Source organism: Takifugu rubripes, chromosome 16, assembly GCF_901000725.2.
Source record: "Takifugu rubripes chromosome 16, fTakRub1.2, whole genome shotgun sequence".
In the NCBI taxonomy this organism is placed as follows: Eukaryota; Metazoa; Chordata; class Actinopteri; order Tetraodontiformes; family Tetraodontidae; genus Takifugu; species Takifugu rubripes.
Window position 1 is genome coordinate 11,023,565 of NC_042300.1, and position 14,825 is coordinate 11,038,389.

General features: G+C 44.1%; 1 protein-coding gene across 16 annotated transcripts in view; it reads left to right on the forward strand.

Moving 5' to 3' along the window:
* The window catches only part of ptprk (protein tyrosine phosphatase receptor type K), a 68,225-nt gene that overhangs the window by 29,685 nt on the left and 23,715 nt on the right, over window positions 1-14,825 (forward strand). For all 16 annotated transcript variants that reach the window (XM_029849730.1, XM_029849733.1, XM_029849732.1 and 13 more), the window contains 8 exons: window positions 1,680-1,840; window positions 2,283-2,334; window positions 2,410-2,468; window positions 6,139-6,220; window positions 7,477-7,592; window positions 7,952-8,126; window positions 12,429-12,541; window positions 12,967-13,147. In XM_029849730.1, coding sequence (XP_029705590.1) covers window positions 1,680-1,840; window positions 2,283-2,334; window positions 2,410-2,468; window positions 6,139-6,220; window positions 7,477-7,592; window positions 7,952-8,126; window positions 12,429-12,541; window positions 12,967-13,147 — 939 coding nt within the window. The remainder of the gene's footprint in view (window positions 1-1,679; window positions 1,841-2,282; window positions 2,335-2,409; window positions 2,469-6,138; window positions 6,221-7,476; window positions 7,593-7,951; window positions 8,127-12,428; window positions 12,542-12,966; window positions 13,148-14,825) is intronic.

Consider the following 14,825-nt stretch of genomic DNA (forward strand, 5'->3'; position numbering starts at 1 on the left):
TATTTCACATGGCATTTGCTCTGTGACTTTCTTCTCCTTTTGATTGTTTCCAACACGGTTCTTCTGCTGGTCTGCTTTACTAATGGATCAGATTCCTAGTATATTGGTTAGAATAGTCCTGTGATGATGGATAGAGTGGATACTCACACAAAGGGAAACTCTCCCATTAGCGTTTATTTTCAGAAGCGTGTAGTCGTCTTGCTGAGGAGGACTGTGCTTCCTGCTGCTTGTTCTTATGTGACATATCTGGGTCTTATGGCTGTCACAGAGGTAAATTTAGCCTCAACGTTATACTTTGCCACCATTCTATTAGCGGCCATTTTAGAATTTGGCAGTTAAAAGACATCAGCCATTTTAAAAGCTGGCAGGCTCTGGAGTCAGATGTTCTTGGCATCGGAGGGTCTGCTCTCTCATTGGTGCATCATTTTCGTCGACTATCTCTCTCTTTTGGCTGTTTTCCACTCAGATTACCAGGTTCTTCCACTCCGAATTTTCTAAAACATTGTTTCAGCAGAATCACTCTCTTAGCAAAGGGAAACTCTGCTTTGGCTTGTGCGGGAGGAAGCATTTTTATAAGCTGAAATCAGGAAGATTATATTGCTGCCATGTTGTTTGTTGTGACGGATCTGGGTCTGTGCCTGATAGGAGTATTTTTGGTTCGCACACCATCATGGCAGCCGCCTCAGAGGCACTTTTCACCTGTCGCACGGCAGCGGGTCCCACGCTACGTTTAATCTGGATGGATTCAGATTTAAATGATAGGCTCGCACCTGTTTTCAGGTCTCAGGTCTTTGGTTGTAATCGTGGTCGGGTTACATTTTTATAAGCAGAACAGCATTTATTCCAACAGTGCTCAGCGTGAAGCTAAAGCACGTGTGCGTACGTGCGTGTAGGTGCGTGTGGTGATAACACAGAAAGGGAAGCAATTTAAGAGATGAGGAGAGAGTATAGAACAATTCAGGCAAAAAAAAGATGCAGTTTTCAGTTTAAAAGCTAGTTCGTGCATGAATGTGTGTGTGTGTGTGTTTCATTTTAGTCTGCAGAGAAGAGTGTTTTCTCACAGTAGATTAGCTAAACAATAAGTGATTATTACCATTGTCCTAATGCTCATTGTATGGAGCATATTGGCTGCTGTATCATTCAAATGAAATTAACCAATTAGCCTGAATGGAAGTTGTGTGATTGGGACACAAATGCTGCCGTGTCACACTGAACACAGTCTACATATTAGAGTTTATTGTTCCACTTTGCTTTTTTTTATACTTCTCCAGTGCTCCTCTCTGTTCTCATTGTCATGCACTCTTCTTTTATCTTTTGCTTTTCTGTTCCTGCCTTTTTCGAAATACTTTTACGAGTCTAAAATGAGTTTAGAGGTTTAGGTTGCGTTGCGTTTTGCCGCAGCAACACCGGGTTCTGCAGCCAGTTCAGCTCATCCAAAATAGGTCCATTCGAAACACATAATGTTTAGGCATCATTATGGATTTTGTGTGATCTGTGCAGTAGATGCTTGCTGTACAAGTCCAGTTGGTACACTCACTCTGTGCACACTAACAACCCCCTCTGAGAGCATCTTTGCTGGTCTGTTTAGGTATGTGTTGCACCAGCATGAGGAGCTGCAGATCCACCTCCAGTTACTCATGATTTTTTTAGACTGACCTCATCTTCATCTCTGCGTCCAGGCTCCTACATGTATGTGGATGTGTCTCAGTACACCGTGGGGGAGAAGGCCAGGTTTCAGCTGCCCGTCATGAAGGAGAACGACACCCACTGCATTGACTTCAACTATTTCCTCACCAGCCCCGACGGCTCCAGCCCAGGAACCCTCAATGTCCTGGTGAAGGTAAAAAAGAAACTATTACTCCATCAGAATCTAGGAAATAATGCTGGTTATACTGGTGAGGTTATGATGTTTTTAATTCAGAAGAAGAATCAGGCTGATATCCTCAGGGTCAACGATTTTATGCTGTATTATCCAGATGTTTCCTTTCCGTCAGCTTAATTGTCTTTTACAGGATCCTCTTTTAATATCAAAAATGTCATGTCCGCATTTGGTTAATTGACGCCCGAAATTCCCTGTTTTGATTTTTTTAAAAATAGGAATGGCAGGAATGCCCTTTTCTTCAGTGACTCATTTGTCAAACTGCAGCAACTCTTGTTTCCACCAGCCACACGTCCTTTGTTGACATGCTTATCATTGTCTTTTTAATTAAAAGCGACATGTGTTTAAGTTTATTCTGTGTAAATCGTGAAATGAGGCGTTGATTTTACGATGTTATTTCCAGGTGAACAAGGGTCCGCTGGCCAACCCTATATGGAATGTGACAACATTTACTGGTAAACCTTCATTACATGACAAACTTGTGTGTCTTGATTTTATTTGCATCTGCTTATTACAATATGAACCTTCAGGAAAAGAGTGGCTGAAAGCTGAACTCGCGGTTTCCACCTTCTGGCCTAATGAGTATCAGGTAAAAATCCTTTTTTTTCTCGAGTTGTGTTTTATTTAGACGTCTGACCCCCACTGCCAGAACATGACCGTGCTGTGAGGCAGGCGGCTGATTTATATGTGTTGACTGCAGCTCAGGAGATGAACATCATGTCATAAAATAGTGAGAAGTGTGTGCGTTTGTTAGTACTGCTTCATGCTGATGTTTGTTACACCGTCGCACTTGTTTCAAAATCCTAGTGGGACTGTTTTCTGTTGAACACATGCTGGATGTATTGATTTGTCTTTCATAATTTATGACCAACAGTCAGGCTGTGTTGTGTGTGTGTGTGTGTGTGGGTGTGTGTGTGTGTGTGTGTGTGTGTGTGTGTGTGTGTGTGTGTGTGTGTGTGTGTGTTGAATTGCACTGGCAGCTGTGTGCCTGTCATAGATGGCTTGTCTGTAAATGTCCTGGCAGGCCTGCACACACACCAAACATGTTAACACATAAAGCCTGGGGACCCTGTAATATTACTGTAAGGCAAAGTGTGAAACCATCTTCCAAATGGTCCATCTGGTGCCCAAATGGCCCATAGTGACTATGCAGGCATCACCCACATGAAATTCATGCATTAACATGCTTTAATTAAATGCAATCTTCCCTGTTTGCCGAGGCTCGTGTTGGTTTTTAAAGCCTTGAAAGAGGTCATTGGATGTGAGTTTATGAAGCTATTTATTCATGTTCAAACAGGTTTCTGTGCTAACATTTAGCTCCAGTCATAATGAGACTAGTTTCACCAGGGGAACATGGAGCATACACACACTTATGAAGTCTCTCTCGCTTTCCCACCCCACCCCACCCCCTTTAACTCTCTCTCTTTCTCTCTCTCTCTCTCTCTCTCTCACACACACACACACACACACACACACACACACACACACACACACACACACACACACACACACACACCATTGCTGTTTATGGTCTATAACCAGTAAAGGTTCACTGGGATGCTGGGGTTTAAGGACAGCTATGAGAGAGACCGCCAAAACACAATTCCATGTTGAGCCCAGTTTATAGGATTGAGAGTACATATATCTGAAGGGTTCCTGTGGTTTGTGGTGTCTTTTGTTTATGGTGTTTGTTTGCTTGTCAGTCAGTCCAACAGGCAGCAGCTAAGATTTAGCTGCCAGCCGAAAAGAAAACAGCAATAAAATAACTTTAGTAAACATGGTTCCATGTTTTGAACAGGAAGTCAAACAGTATAACGACAAGGAGAAGCTAGTAGGAAAAACCAAATGATGGCAAGAAAAAGGCACATAATCTTTAGATTAAGAAGGAAGCTAATGTTGTGTCATCTGAATCAGTCGCTTCCTCTTCACTTACTCGACCAGATTTAGATCCACATATATTACAACAAAGAAAAGTGTCTCTGAGTAGAGAGGTATTAAAATTGCAGCCCGTTACCAGAAACCACTTGTGTAATCTCATGTCTCGTGACATAGAGCAATCGAAATGAAATGCAAACGTATTTCCCCTCGTCAAATGAGTATGCTTGATTCAGCGTCCGTGCATGTGTGCATCAGTCACAGTGATAAATGTGTTTGGATGATAAAAGGATTAATAGTCCAGCCCTTTCTGGAGTCATTACATGTCAGTTTTCTGCCTCTGGCATTTCAGCGTTGCTTTGCCCAACAGAGACTATGTAAATGTGAGCTATCGGTAATCCTGCCTCACACCGATGACAATCTGTCAGTCACCGCGTCACACCTGCGCCGTTAAAACCCCCCCTCGGAGACACCGGCGCCGGCTTCGTGATGCAGAGAATTCAAACATGTATGGTTGAGAATTTAACTAGAAAGACCAACAAAGAGGAGCACCGAGGCAGCTACCATTATTCTGGAATACACATTCATGAACAAATGCTTAGACGACTGCTAGAATCCCCGACGAGCAAAACAAATAAAACAGGCAGAAAGCAAAACACACAGCTCACTGTAAGGTCGTGTAAAATTGACCTTTTGGCACTGTGTAAGTTATTACAGAGGATAACGAGTGTGCTGTCTTGGTCCGCCTTTGGTTCGTACATCACAGCCGTGATGATTCTGTCCGGACCAATTAGCTCTCTGCCGTCGGTCTGGCTCCGCCCTCATTGTTCCGCCACCACAGTCCGGAAGAAGGGTGTCAGAAAGCGAGCTGATAGGTGCCAGTGATCCGGGTGGCCCCTCTCCCTGTTTTCAACACAGGGGCGGTGATAAGCACCACTGGTAGCAGCTGTCCCTCCGAAATGCTGCTGGCCGCTTCAGATCTCCTGGCTGTTGGCATATTTGACCACAGCCTCAGCGTCTCACTCTGAAACGCTGCATTTGCCTTACAGACAGGTGACAGTGTGCAAAACAACTGGGACCCCCCAATATGTCTCGATCATCGACCCGGTTACGAGCTGCTCTTCAAAGGCCGGGGTATTTGGTTCACCTTATGTGGACCAGAACAACAACCAGTAGACACATTATGGGTATAGCTCCTCATATAGACGTAGATGAAGGTATTAAAAGTCAACTGATGACTGTCTGCTGTGCTCCTCGGTGAGCTGAGAGTGAGAGATGGTAGCAGAGAGAGACAAGCTATATTGGGAAGGGTAGGGAGGGGGGTGACAAGCAGGGCTGATAAGCTATGGGTAAACAGTTCATGGCAGATTTGCTCTTACAGGTGATGAATGACAACAAACCCCCTCTCCTCTTTTTGGATACCCAACACTTCTCCACACACCCCCACTCCTCTGTTCATTACAAAGATTTCTCTGAGCAAACACTGTTTGAAAGCAGCGATGGCAGACAAGAGACATAACAGGAGGGAAGTTAGGCAAGAGAAATGGGGAGAAAAGAGGGCTGATGCTGGAGGAGTGAGGCAGCAGGGAGTGCTAAATGCTGCATTGGTGGGAGCCAGACTCGTTAAGAGGAGAAGATTCGTTAAGTAGCTCTGAAGACAATCGTCGCGTCTGCTGCACCACGAGCAAACATTACTGTTTTTAAATGTGTTGGCCTTTTTCACTCCGCTCGACCTTTTTTAGATGCAAACACTTTAATAGCCCATTAATTTCAAAGAAACGTGGCCGTGTAGAAAAAGAAGTGAAGCGATGACGTCAATAAAACAGGAAAAGGAGAGAGGAGAAGAAAGAGCAGGTTCTCCCTTTTTCACTACCTTTCTGCCGTTTTTCATTATTTATTATCATCACTGTGGCAGCAGTTTGTGCGTACCAAAGCAGATTACTGTGATCCAACTAGAAGTATCCCATTTATCCTCCCTGGCTCGTTGGCCAGAATGTATAAATCCAGCATCAGTCAGAATAGCAGCTTTGCATTTATCCTGTTTAATACACGTCGCTGCAGCCATCACCGTCTCTGTCTATCCACTGGCGACTTTGACTGAATCCATCACAGTGTCGGCAAATTTGCATGGCAACGGTCTGTTGTTGTAACGAGAATATACGGAGAACGGAATGTAAATTCTGAATATTAAAGTAGGTGAGTAGGAAAGTGCTGTCGGGGGTTCCGGGTCTGCTAGAGGAACCCCCGTATTTGCTCTGCTTTGCCTTGGTTGTTCCATTTAATAAAACTGATAAAACCGTGTAGACAATGTCGTGTGTGTGACTCACAGCAAGTGTTCACAAGATCCAATTTAACCAGTAATGTACTTCTCCTTTCTTCCTAAGGTCATATTTGAAGCATCAGTTTTGGACAGCAAAGTCGGCTTCATCGCCGTCGACGACATTCAGGTGCTCAGCTACCCATGCGGTGAGTCATTAGCATAGCAGCAATTAGTCTTAGCTGGCTGAGTAGATGCAGATAGCTTTGGCCACTAATTAGACTGTACCTGGGCTGGTTTCCTTCGCAGCTGAATGGGCAGATAAGTGGAAAGGTGACACGGGAGAGGAGGGTTGTGTCGAGGGGAGGAAGAGGAGTCCAAAAGAAAAATGGGAGAAGTAGAAAATGGAGAGAGTGGGAGAGGGGAAGAAGAGAGGATGGGGGAGAGTGGAGCAGGAAATGAGATGGTATTATGGGGCAATCGTGGCGAGAGAGATTTTGACCACTCAGCACTCTCTCTTGCCTCCTTGGCTCTCATACGCACATAGTGAACACTAGGTGTCCTGTCTCATACTGACAGGGAAGAGATGAGGAGTGCAATCCTTTTTAAATTCCTACTGCGTCCCCTGACTTCTCTCCCCACCGCCAGAGCCCAGAAAATAGCTCGTAATGAGAAAAAAAATGTAACATTTAAGGTGCAGTCGTGGGGCTACAGGTGAATTTGAAACAGTCCACCAGCTATTTTAGTCCTCCGCTGCGAAACGCTTATTGTTGCTACTAGATTCTGTCAGATACGAGCCATTGAGGGGTCCTAGCATCACTTTTCTCCACCATTCCATCGACAATTAGTTATATATGCGTGAAAGAAAGACTGAATTGGTCATGCTGTCACTTAACCGAACCTTAGATTTAAAAACAAATGAAAATATTAAGCACCAAAGTCTTACAAAGGACCCACACGCAGGAATTCTGATAGGAGGGAGCAAGTATTTGAAAAGGAATTAGTACGTCGTCTCCACAGTGGCAGCATTCATTCACACAGCTGCATTTCTGGACACACTCAGGTTTGTGTGTGTGTACTTGCATGAATGCACGGTGCAGCCCAGTGAGTGTGTGCATTGTGGGTTTTCATTGAGCAGAGTAGCTGCTATCTGCGATTGCAGTCGCCTCCTCAGAATGAAAATGTCACAGTTGAGCGGAATCTTCAGGGCCTGAAAGGCGTATTTCATAACGTGATGGTAGTAGAGTATAACCGAATTATATGACATTGATTTTATCTCCCTCTGGCACTGCAGCTCTGTAACTATAACTCAGTAAAATCTAATTACATGAATAATGAACAAGGTTATAAAATGTCTCCCCGTGTATATTGTGTGTTTTTGATAACCTCCATGTATCTAACTGCCACCGGCTCTGTGGCTTCACAGTAAACTTACTAATATCCTTCATTTGTTTCTGTGCTGCAGATAAATCCCCTCATTTCCTGCGTCTTGGGGATGTGGAGGTGAACGCCGGGCAGAACGCCACGTTCCAGTGTATCGCCACTGGACGAGACACCACCAGCAACAAACTGTGGCTGCAGGTGCACATTTGACACAGTTATGCAAAGAGCAGTTCCCTGTCCTGCCCCTAAGTTGTGTTTCAATCAAATGATTGTCTTGTAAAAGTTAGGAGTATTGAAGACACACACACACACACACACACACCACACTGCAAGCCTCACATCCCGCCCGCTAACATGATTAAGAATTTAATAGCTGCTGATTTCATTATGGCTCTATTGTGGTCATGACCTTCAAACCTGCTGTCAGTGAGACTGGGAAACTGTGTGTGTCCGTGTGTGTTAAAGCAGGTGTGAATGGCCTAATTCTGACCTTGAGCAAGGCATTGACCCCGTGTCTGCCTGCCTTTCTGTCTGTCTGCGTATGATGGTTTTTCCAGAGGCGCAACGGTGAAGATATTCCTGTGGCTCACACCAAAACCATTAACCACAGACGGTTCGCAGCTTCCTTCAATCTGAAAGAAGTCACCAGTCAGGACCAGGACCTTTACCGCTGTGTCACCCAGTCGGAGCGCGGCTCTGGGGTCTCCAACTTTGCAGGGCTCATTGTCAGAGGTGAGATGTATTTTCATTTTTTGGGGATGTAATATTTATTGTCTAGACTTTAGACGACTTTCTAGGGCTTTAGAAAACATCACAAATAAATGTGTGCCAATGTTGAAGGCTAATACTCTGAGCTGCTAGCAAATTAATTATTATCAAATCACTTAAGCTCGCTTGTGTTTTTGTGCCATTGGAAAAAGTAAAAACGTAGCCGGATGTCAAATTAATTTGATTTGAAGTCTTTTTTATCGGCCGAGTTAATATTGCGCCAGCTGTGAGCAAGTTTTGATTGTCTTTAACTTTTGAAAATGTCAAAAGTGTTTCCCATCAAATTTACATTCACAGTGTCTGATAAAGTAGCAGAGTGCAGATTAATGAGGGAATGTGTGTGTTTGTGAGCGTGCACATGCGTACGCTGCCTTGCATGAACGCAAAATGTGTGTGTGTGTGTGTGTGTGTGTGTGTGTGTGTGCTTCAGCTGTCGTGCTGCTGACATGCGGTTAATAAGGTGTCACCAATGTGCGTTTGAGATGGGAAGCTTTATTCATTCGCCTCCAATAGCTTACATATTCAATTCATCTTGCTGAGAGACAAGGGGGGGACAGGCAGAGGGTAAAGGCGAAAGAGATGGGGGGATTGATACATGAGTGACAGGAACGGAGGGGGGTGGGGGGAGAGAAAGGAGTGAACAAAAAGAGAGAAGACGGCAGTTAAATGTAAATAGCCTGTTCGATATTTCAGGAATTTCCGAATATGCGAACCGCCGAGCTGGTTGTTATTCCACAGGAACGATGGCACGGAAGAGAGAAATTAAAAAGCTCCAGCAGGAGTCAGAGAGTTGTGTGTTTCACCGGGTCAAACCTGGTCGGGCGACGCCATCAGTCACATCCCCAAACAAACCAAGAAGAGAATCGACTGTTTTGTGTTTTTTTAGCAGGACCTCAGAGATTTACTATCAAGTATTTAATGTTTATTTATCAAGAATTTTTTTTTTTAATATGAACAGACAACAGCAAAGGATCCGCATGTTTGTGGACATGAATAGAGCCCATCTACATATATGAAAATAGAGCCAGCTTCATGTTGAGCTCCGTTCCTCAGCACGCTGCCGCTTTCACAATCTGTGAAAAGATGCCTTCTGGTGCTCCCAGGGATACTAGTGATGATGAATATTGATCCCAAGTCTAGTTTTTAGAAAGATATCACAATAAAGGAATGAGGACTGCATGTATGAATGCTGGAGGAGGGCGCCTCATGTTTATTTATTAGAAATATCAGATGAGCGACGAGCGCTGGGGAGAAATGAAAGGAACAGAGAATATCATTATTTTACTTCTTGCAAGTGTCTGTGCAGGAAATTTAAAGTTCCTGCAGGACAGTGACAGGCGTGAACGTTGTCAGAATTAAGGTGCATTAATCATTTTAGCTGTGCTTTCCTGAAAAAAAGTTTTTTTTATATTCAGAAAAGAATGGATGAAAACATGAAAGAGTGCCGGTGGCTCGTTTCTGCCGAGGATGTGAAATCAGTGGGAAAAAAAAGTCTTTTTTCAGTGAATAAAATATTTTCTGACAGCGAGCAAAGCAGTTGTGGTTTTAGTTTTCTGGAACGCTGCCTCCTTGACGAGCGGGTATTTGGCTCCTGCAGATGTGCACAGCTGGTCTGTACTGATATTTACACAGAGGCGATGGCGGGGCGTCACATCACCTCTCTTTTTGCATTGCTCTCTGTCGTTCTTTTCTACACTTATCATTTCACGGGCACCTATATATGGAATAATCACCCAGAAATGAAAATGTTCCCGTTACTCAAACCCCCATATGTTCCCAGCCCCAAATGTTCGATTTCATTATACACCTGCTGACTGTGGAATGGCTTAAACAAGGAAGATGCCAAGTATAGGGCAGGAATTAGGTCTGACCCCACAGTCAAATAACAATGCTGTCTGTCTCAGTTACTAGTGCTGGTGGGAGTGTGATGTGCATGTGCATGTGCACGTGCACGTGCAGCTAAATTATAGATAACTGACCGTAATCATCGTTTATCAGGATCTGCTCACTGTAACCATGACAGTCACGTCTAGGGGAGGTCTACGTGTAAATTTCACGTACTGTATGTGTTAGTGACATCGTGCACGTGCGTGCGTTGCACTTTGCCATAATCGAGCCTTGCTCTCTGGTTCCTATAGTGACATAGTGCATCATCATGCCAGCCCTTATCATATTCTCTCTCTCTCAGACACAATAAAACACACACACATACAATATGCCAACTCGCATTACACACAATCCATGGCCTAAAAAGCTCCGGCAACATTATTGTCACATGTGCACACAAACATCCATATCAGCCTCAGAAGAACACACAACTGACTTGAATTTATACAACTGTCTCAAACTGCGCTGGTCCTCTGGCGGCTGATATGAAAGGAAAACACAACCACTCTTGGACTTCTATCTCTCTGAGGACTTTCATAGCCACAATGTTGCACCCAGCTCTTCACCCCAACCAAAGCCCCGACCCTAAGCACAATTATCAGCCTGAATCCTCAAACCAGACCGGGCACAATGCATTTTGTAGCGTGCACATGAAGACACACTCCTCTGGTGTTGCAGAGGTCAGATGTCCTCCAGTGTCTTCTGTGGTGATGTCAGCAGCAGGACATGAAAACTAAACTTTATTGACAAGGCTGCTGACGGTGGACAACACAGAGGAACATGCCTCGTGGCCACCGGTCACCAACAAAACATCCCTTTACGTCGGTTGTCCGTGTCTGTCGGGACAGATGACGGGAAAGTGCTCAAAGGCTAAAATTAAACAATAAACAACACCAATCTTTGGAACCCAGTGTTAATTTGCACTGTTACTGTCATTTACATTTGACCCAAAAAATAAATGAAGATAAGAGGGTTTGTCTGTGATTAATAATGAAAAAGATGTTGACAACAACGCCATGGTAACCCATCAGCACTGATGATCTGTTCTAGTTTTCAGGTCAGCTATAGAAATGACAACTGACGGTAAAAAAACAAGACAGTGCAGCTCTTATTTTCTCTGGAGTCAAGTAATGACCCACTTCCATCTGTTACTGTTGTGTTTTTATGTTTATTATTCACATTTTAGATATTCAGTAGTTTAGCAGATAACACAAAATATTGAGGATGCCAGCACACAAACATACAAACGGCATTTTTATTTTTGTACATGTGGCGTCACCGTTCGTGTGTTTGTTCAAATATCATCAAGTTGCTCATCTTTTTGTTTTGGTGGAGTTAAGAATCAACATATTTCATTATATGGAATAAACACACTCGTGCACGTGCTGTCAAACTACAGCGTTTCATCAGTGGTTAAAAAGACACTTCCTAGGCTGACAGCCACACACACACACACACACACACACACGCACACACACACACACACACACACACACACACACAGAGAGAGAGGCTGCTTATTCACTCAGATAGAGCACGTGGATGGATTCCTGTGTGGTGTGGTTAGTCCACTCAGCTTAATTTACAGTGGTTCTCAGAAAAGAACGCTGGAATTCCAGAACATTGTTGATTTGTTTGTTGTTACTTTAAATGGTGAGTGAAGTTGTAAACAGGGTTATACACAATAGCCGTAGCTGTCTAATGAATTCACTGTCCAGCACATTCAGTGATGGATATGAAAAATGCGTTTGCAGCCTGAACTTGCTCAAATGAACTCATCACAGATCTGAAAAGGGCTCCAAGTATCAGGCGCTACAGTGGAATGATCGTGAAGCAGCTTCTTAATAAAAGCCATCCAGATTCCTTTTTAGAAGATAGAAGGCTTTTGATGTGAAGAAGGCACGAATGCATGTTTGCATTAATATTAGATTTCTTATAATGCCAACAACAAAAGCCTCAACGTGGATGTCACCATAGCCACGAGCTCTTGAGATGAAAGTAACCAAGTATGGAGAAAAACACTCTATAAATAACATCAAGTGTTGAAATATCATTAGGAGTAAAATAAGCACTGGAAGCTGAGCCTGATCTGGGGCTGAGAGAGCCGATCCACATGTGGTGTTTGCTGTCCTCGGTGATCACCGACTCTCAGCCGGTTCCTCGCCACCCACACAGCTCTACTGCTGCAGCATCACAGATCGGTGGCGCTCTTTAAAATAGCTCTGTAAAATCTTCATTTCAGCTAATTAACATCACCTCTACTGTGACATGACAGCCCTTCCGGAGCTGCCACCCTCTATTGTTCAGCCGGGACCTTGTTTATCCTGTTTATTCATCCTTTTAAACTCACAGTGCTCTTGATTTGTGCTCTCTCCCCAGAGCCCCCGCACCCCATCGCACCACCCCAGCTGCTGGGCGTCGGCCCGACCTACCTACTGATTCAGCTGAATGCTAACTCCATCTTTGGAGACGGACCCATTATACTCAAAGAGGTGCGTTTAAGTGTCAGTCCCTGTGTAAACCTTGAAGCAGCACAATACAAAATGACGATGTAACACCTGTTCCAGGTCAATGCGGTCGATCGTCCTTTTCAGAGGTGGTGGTTGAATTGTTTTGATTGCTTGAAAAGGGGGAAAATGCTAAGTTTATTGACCCATTGAATGTTTCTATGATGCTGCTGTTTTACAACCTTGGCTTATTTAGACTAGCACAGCTAACAGAAGAATGAGAAAAGAGGGAAAAGGTGCTGCTCTGCATTTTAAAAGAACTTGTCTCTGCCAGAGCTGTTTTATTCTTTTTCCTCTCAACCTTTTCCATGGAGAAGAAACAATATCAAACAGCAGTAAAAGGAAAACAAAAACCTCGGAATCGGCAGCATTAGCCCGCTGTGTATGAAAATAGATGCACTTTCTTGTAGGTTGAGTACCGTATGACGTCCGGCACCTGGACGGAGACTCATGCTGTCAACTCCCCCAACTATAAGTTATGGCATCTGGACCCAGACACAGAGTATGAGATCAGAGTGCTGCTGACCAGACCAGGAGAGGGAGGGACGGGCAAATCAGGACCCCCCCTGATCACCCGCACCAAATGTGCAGGTAGGACACTGACTGACTGGTAGAGAAGGAGATCAACATGGTGCCAGCCTCTTGTTGAAGTTAATTCTGTGAACTTCTACACTTTGGCTGCTCCAGATCTCTGATTGCCTATTGATTTGTCCATATGCTGCGGTTTTTCTGTTTTATTCTGTGTCTCTATTTGAGAAGGTGGGCAGGAAATGGCATTACGGGACATATGGAGAATAAAAAAGGAGAGAAGAGGGTGCGGATCAAACCACATCCCCACGTTTTCCCTGCTTTTTATCCCGCTTTCTTTTAGCCTTGTCTCTCCTTCCTCCTTTCTGTCCCACCCCTGCTTTTTGTTGCCATTCCCCCATCCTTCCATTCTCCTACCTCTCTCTTTATTTCTTCTTTTCTCTGTGGATCAATAGACCGAGGGCAGAAACGCTGTCTGACATTTGTAGAAATAAACGACTGAAATATAAACACAACTAGCCTTAGGGAGGAGACAGAGGGCCCGATGTGAGAGTGTGAAAGAGGAAGAAAGGCAGGGAGCTTGAATGAGAAACAGGATAAAGCAGAGAGATGATGAAAAACAATAAGGCAGGTAAAGCGAGAAAGAGCACGAGGGGTGAGAGAACGATGAAAATGGAGAATAAAAATGAAAGCGAACTGAAAACTCATAACCACCCAACCTGACTGATGTCTTGCAACCTGAATGTGTTTGTGGGAATCGGCGCGTTGGTGTGCGATGACAGTGAGGAAGTCGTAATGTTTCCAGGTTTGAATTGAGGGTAGAAATGAACCTTCCTCTCATTTACACGGCAACACATTTGGATGTAGCGGTAAAAGCATGCGCCCATTTTTCTCTGTTCCGTTTTTAATAGCGTAAACTGCATCAGAGCGCACGTGCACAGATGGACCCATGTTGACTTTGTTGAGACAACAGGCAGATGCACAGTATGTGTGTAGAAATGTTATTTAAATGATAATGGCCCCTTCGCTTCTTCTGTTTGGTTAGGATTTTCTGATCTCACCACCTGTAGTTTGCTGAGTATTTAGTTCCAGACAAAGCGATGAAAATTCGAGCACGTGTGTGCGCAAACGCCAGGCTAACGCCGGGATGCCTCTACAGAAAAGAGCGTTTAATTAAAAACCAATAACTTTAATAGATACACATTAGAAATCACACTCTGCAGAGCCACTGATATGGTAACCTGAGGAATACTAATCAGCTCTCCGTCTCCTCATTTTTATCCCTCTTTTCCTCTCTTGTTTATTTCCTCCACTGTAAATCCACACCCTTATTATGCCCCCTCCGCCTCTCCTCCTTTCTCCAACTCTTCTCCCGATTTTTCTTCCTTGGTGATTTATTGCTCCAGTCTGAAGGGTGAAAAATAATCAACTTGAAGTGAAGGGTTACCGAGGGTGTGTGTCGTGTGCACTTGTGTGAGTGTGTGACAGAAGAAGGCGATGAAGTAGCTTTTAATCCAAATCCTGAATTTTCTGCTGAAAACCTTTTGGTCATGGCAGGTTACCCACACACACACACACACACACACACACACAGGCCCACCCAGACACACTAAAAGAAGAGGAACAGGCCGCACTAAGAGGTGTCCAGATGGACATAAACGCGCGCACACACAGAGTTCAGAAAGTCACGGTATTTCTCGGACGTTGCACAAACTCAGCTCACTTGGATTAATAGAAGAAT